Source organism: Palaemon carinicauda, chromosome 23 (genome assembly GCF_036898095.1).
Source record: "Palaemon carinicauda isolate YSFRI2023 chromosome 23, ASM3689809v2, whole genome shotgun sequence".
NCBI classification, from domain to species: domain Eukaryota; kingdom Metazoa; phylum Arthropoda; class Malacostraca; order Decapoda; family Palaemonidae; genus Palaemon; species Palaemon carinicauda.
This window is the reverse complement of record NC_090747.1, coordinates 108,134,043-108,139,042: the sequence shown is the minus strand read 5'-3', so window position 1 is coordinate 108,139,042 and position 5,000 is coordinate 108,134,043. Positions and strand designations below refer to the sequence as shown.

The 5,000-nt window shown below is 31.1% G+C and overlaps 2 protein-coding genes across 2 annotated transcripts in view; one reads left to right on the top strand and one right to left on the bottom strand.

Moving 5' to 3' along the window:
- LOC137617727 (involucrin-like) overlaps positions 1-4,337 on the top strand; it is a 30,564-nt gene extending 26,227 nt beyond the window's left edge. The window contains exons 2-3 of the mRNA XM_068347724.1: positions 4,056-4,199; positions 4,322-4,337. Of these exons, the coding sequence (XP_068203825.1) occupies positions 4,056-4,199; positions 4,322-4,337 (160 nt within the window). The remainder of the gene's footprint in view (positions 1-4,055; positions 4,200-4,321) is intronic.
- Positions 1-5,000, bottom strand: part of LOC137617357 (uncharacterized) — a 231,839-nt gene that overhangs the window by 148,618 nt on the left and 78,221 nt on the right.

Genomic DNA, 5,000 nt, shown 5'->3' with positions numbered 1-5,000 from the left:
AGCAATACTCTCCCCATCACAACATCATCATCATTATCATGAGTGACGGTCAGTCCCAAAACGTCACAGTAATAAAGGCGATGTTGCTCTTTCAATTGCACATCGCTGACCGCGTGTCCTCTTTCATGAACCTTTTGCATTTTGTGGCTTCGTCTATCGATTTCTTTCTCTTTGAGATGATTCAGTCACAATTCTCTCCCTTTTTTCTTATTCGTTTCTCTGTTTCGCTTGATTTCCTTGCCTCTGATTGGTTGATCTGTGGTTTTGATTGTTCGTGGGATAATTGATTTAAATTTTTATTTTTATTATGTTTTTTCAAACGTTTGAGATTCATTTTTACTATTCTCTCTTACTCTATCTTATTTTTCTTCCTACTGTTATTTTTTTTAAGTTTCTTTTATAGTTTATATATGAAATATCTAATTCAATGTTGTTACTGTTTTTAAAATATTTGTTTTGATTGTTCATTACTTCTCTTATAGTTTATTTATTTCCTTATTTTCCTTCCTCATAGGGCAATTTTTCTTTGTTGGAGCAATTGGGCTTATGGCATCCTGCTTTTAATAGCTATGGTTGTAGATTCAGTGTAATAATAATAATAATAATAATAATAATAATAATAATAATAATAATAATAATAATAAAGATTTTAGTGCCATCATGTAGTTTCTCTTCTTAACGACATTATTTGTTTAAAGTTAATTAGTGCTGTTAAAAACACCCTGTAATTATTTACTTTATTAACATTAAGAAATACCTAGATTTTGTTTAACATTTGTTACCAAAGTTAAAAATTCTCACTAATTGTTTGAACTTTATTAATAGGCCTACAGTTAAAAATACCCAGCAATTGTTTGTAGTTAATTAGTACTTATAAAAATGCTGGGTAATTGTTTGAAGTCCATCAGTATATTCAAAATACCCAGTAAATATTTAAGGCCTATTAATGATGTTGAAAAAAAGAAAATATTTTTACATTATGTCAGCATTCGCTATTTAGTTTTATATTTTCTTTCTTTTCATTCTTTAATTTCGTTTCGTTTAGTTTAATGTTGTTACTGTTCTTGAAATATGTTATTTTGGTTGCTTATTCTTCTCTTGTAGTTTATTTATTTCCTTGCTTCCTTACCTCATTGGGCTATTTTTCCTTGTTTGAGCCCTTCAGCTTATAGGATTTTGCTTTTCCAACTAGGGTTATAGCCTAGCTTGTAACAACAACAACAACAACAACAACCACAACAACAACAATAATAATAATAATAATAATAATAATAATAATAATACATACATACATACATACATACATACATACATACATATACATCCATATACCAAGGCACTTCCCCCAATATTGGGGGGTAGCCGACATCAACAAATGAAACAAAACAAATAGGGGACCTCTAAAAAAATAAAACAAAATAATAATAATAATAATAATAATAATAATAATAATAATAATAATAATAATAATAATAATAATAATTTCACTTCTCTTTAAAAATGGCTGAAGTTCAAGCCACGAGTTTTCGTACCCATGGCGGTCCCGAGTCGGGGTAAAATAGAAGGGTCCGCGTAAGCTTAAGCTGTTATATCTTCAAACTAAATATCCAGAAAACAAACTTCCATGAGACCTGAGTAAGCCAGATATAAGCAGTGCTGTGTCGTGATGAGAATACATGCTTTCCTTTCGTCACCGGGCTATTTTCCCTATTGGACCCCTTGGATTTGTAGCATTTTGCTTTTCCAACTAAGGCTGAAGCTTAGCTAGTAGTAATAATAATAATAATAATAATAATAATAATAATAATAATAATAATAATAATAATGATAATAATAATATTATTATTATTATTATTATTATTAATAATAATAATAATAATAATAATAATAATAATAATAATAATAATAATAATATAACTACCCGCTGTTCCACTAATGTCTATTGGTTCTCTTGTGGATTTAACAAATACTCTTTTTTCTAAGCTTCTAATTAATTGCCTCTCTAATCATAATTGCTACATAATTTGCAGCTATAACCGTGACTATGAAGTAAATCTTTGAGAAACAACTTTCAAGTTAATCTAATTATCATTCAAATGCTCCCGAGCATTTGCGACCATACTTCATGGTTATTTAAAAATGACGTCTAAATATATATATAAAAAAATAGCTAGCAAGATAGTATCACCCTTTTTATAACTCTGACAAACTTTGTCAAGTAATTCCTATGAAAATTTCCAGGTTATCCATCTCGGTCGATAATACTTGAGTAAAATGTAGTATTTTCTTTTCAATAAAACAAATCTATTGTCCAGAAACTTCGATCCTTCTTCCAAAATTGAGCAAAATACTGAACGGAGTCTCATTCTCTCTACAAATTGCATTCACATATATTTCAAAATCTACTTGCCTTTTCAGTCACAAGTCCCAACTTTTGTAAAGTTTTCTTGAAAATCTACGCACATCTTCTTTTGTAATTCAGTTAACACACAAAACTTCTAATCCATAACCTAACCAACTTCATGGAAAAAATATCACAGATGATATTTTTTACCATTATAAGTATTATTACCCATGCTGCAACCTTATTTGAGAACGCAGAATGGTACAATCTATAAGACCCCAACAGGGTAAACAATCTATTGCGGAAAAAAAAAAGAAGTGAAGAATTCAGTATCAAAACATAATGAAAAACAAGGCAGATTCATAAAATAGATAAGACCTTTAAAAAGATATGTAACAGATATAAACCTTATTAGTCTATAGACTTCATATGGGATCACTTAGTGACAAGGAGTTTCCTTTCTATCGAAAGCAGGATGCTATATATTCCATTTCCCCTGAAAGATTTTCCTTTGCGTTTCCTAAATCATTCATTAACGGACAAATGCATTCTTTCCCTTTCGAAAAGGTAAATCAATCAGTTAATCATTGCTATCACAATCTCTTTGTTGAAACTAAATTAAATTGTGAATTCATGCTCGTCCTATTGTTCTTACAAATTTCCATACTCTATTGGTTAGGCCTTTGTTACTCAAGAACAGCAACCAATGATATTAACATATTCATATTAATTTGGCAGATTATGTGGTAACTTTTAGTTCATCACTTTTAATTAAAACATTTATCAATATTATATACATGATGTCATTATTAACGCAACTGAAAGCAACACAGAGAGTAAAGAATACAGACATGGAATGTTAGGAATGTTAAATGTATAAAGTCATAAATTAAATAAAGTTCTACTAATATTTGCAAAGCAATTAAAGCTGGCCGTTATCCACGTCTCTTTCTGCATTCATATAAACCCTTTATATCCCAGAAAAATATAGTTTTTTACACAATACAATTATCAAAGCATCGAATGTTTTTGAATTGGCACTGCCTTGTTCACTGCACATGAAATGTTCAAGTGCTTCACATTATGTCTACAATAAATTTAAAACAAAAAATTATTTTTATTTTTTTCTAAATGGAAACCCCAACAAGATTGGGCATCTAATGTCCTTAAAACGCCCAGGCTCGAGGGAACAAGAAAACGAACGATGAAAGATAAGATAGTGAAGGAAATAAATGGAAACTGATATTGAGAAAAATACCAGCTTGTCACATTTAAACTTGCAATCTCTTTGTAATATATACGTTAAAATCTCAATACAAAACTACAGTAAATAGAATTGTACATAGTTACAACATGCTCCTTAATTTTGAGTCACAATTCACTTTTGGCAAAATAAAAAAATTATTTGTTAATAAATAGAACTATATGTACCAAAGTTAAGGCTCCAATTTTGCACTAGAGGCCATCTCTGGTTGATAGAATTCATTCTTTCACATATGATGTTGACAACAGAAAACGATACTTACAAAAAGTTATTTATTTTCTGTTGGAAATCCTATTGTTAATTATATATTGGACTAATTCATCCATTCTTATTGGACTATCTTATCCATGCATACTCTCAATTGACTTGAGAATATATGATATGTAACATACAAATTACTTCTTTAAATACATAATGGACACATGTATTCAAACACAACTTTGACAGGATAAAGTATGAAAGAATAAATGCTAAAACAAAAGCATCTAGTCGTAAAGCATCGAAAACAAGTAAGGCCTTCAGAGCAGAAGAAGAAGAAGAAGAAGAGGAGGAGGAGGAGGAGAAGCGGTGGAGGAGGAAGAAGAAGAAGAAGTATCTGTTATCTCTAATGGCAGTCGATGGCGGGAAAATCGAAGTTATCGGAAAGGAGAATGTTTTTTCTTCATCAACTTTTGCTTTTTGCATTTTTTCCTTTATTTTTCTTCTTTTTCCAGGGCGTCACCTAATTAAGGGAAGTTGATCAAGTAACGAGCGAGTCTCATTATGTCCTCTAATGAGGTTGATGAGGCACACTTTACTCTCGTGATACTGAGGACAAAAGGGGGACAAATGATGTTGCACCAAGTCATTCGTTACATCTGTCAGAGTCGAAAAACTTGCCATATGAGTCCCGTTACTTATACATATTTAACTAGAACGGGCATTCGGTAGAGCACGTACCTTCGCCTATATTATGTTGCATATCACAAGATAGGCAATTGCATTATGCAAATTTTGGCACTAGTTACATGCAAATCGGATGAAAATTGACCACGATATAGTAAAAAAACGTTTCTGACCTTTTAGCGACCTTGACCTTTCACCCAATCACTCCCAAATACTTATATTTAACTAGAACGAGTATACGGTACAGCGCATACCTTCGCATATATCATGTTGTATATCACAAGATAGGCAATTGGATTATATACGTTTTGGCTCTAGTTTCAAGCAAATCGGATAAAAACTGACCACGATATAGCAAAAACACATCTCTGACCTTTTCGTGACCTTAACCTTTCACCTAATCACTCCCAAAATCCAGTCAAAATGTCCTTGGATCATGGACAATCATCCCAACTAATTTCATGAGATTCAGTCAAATAGCTCTGAAGTTATGCGAATCACAAACAA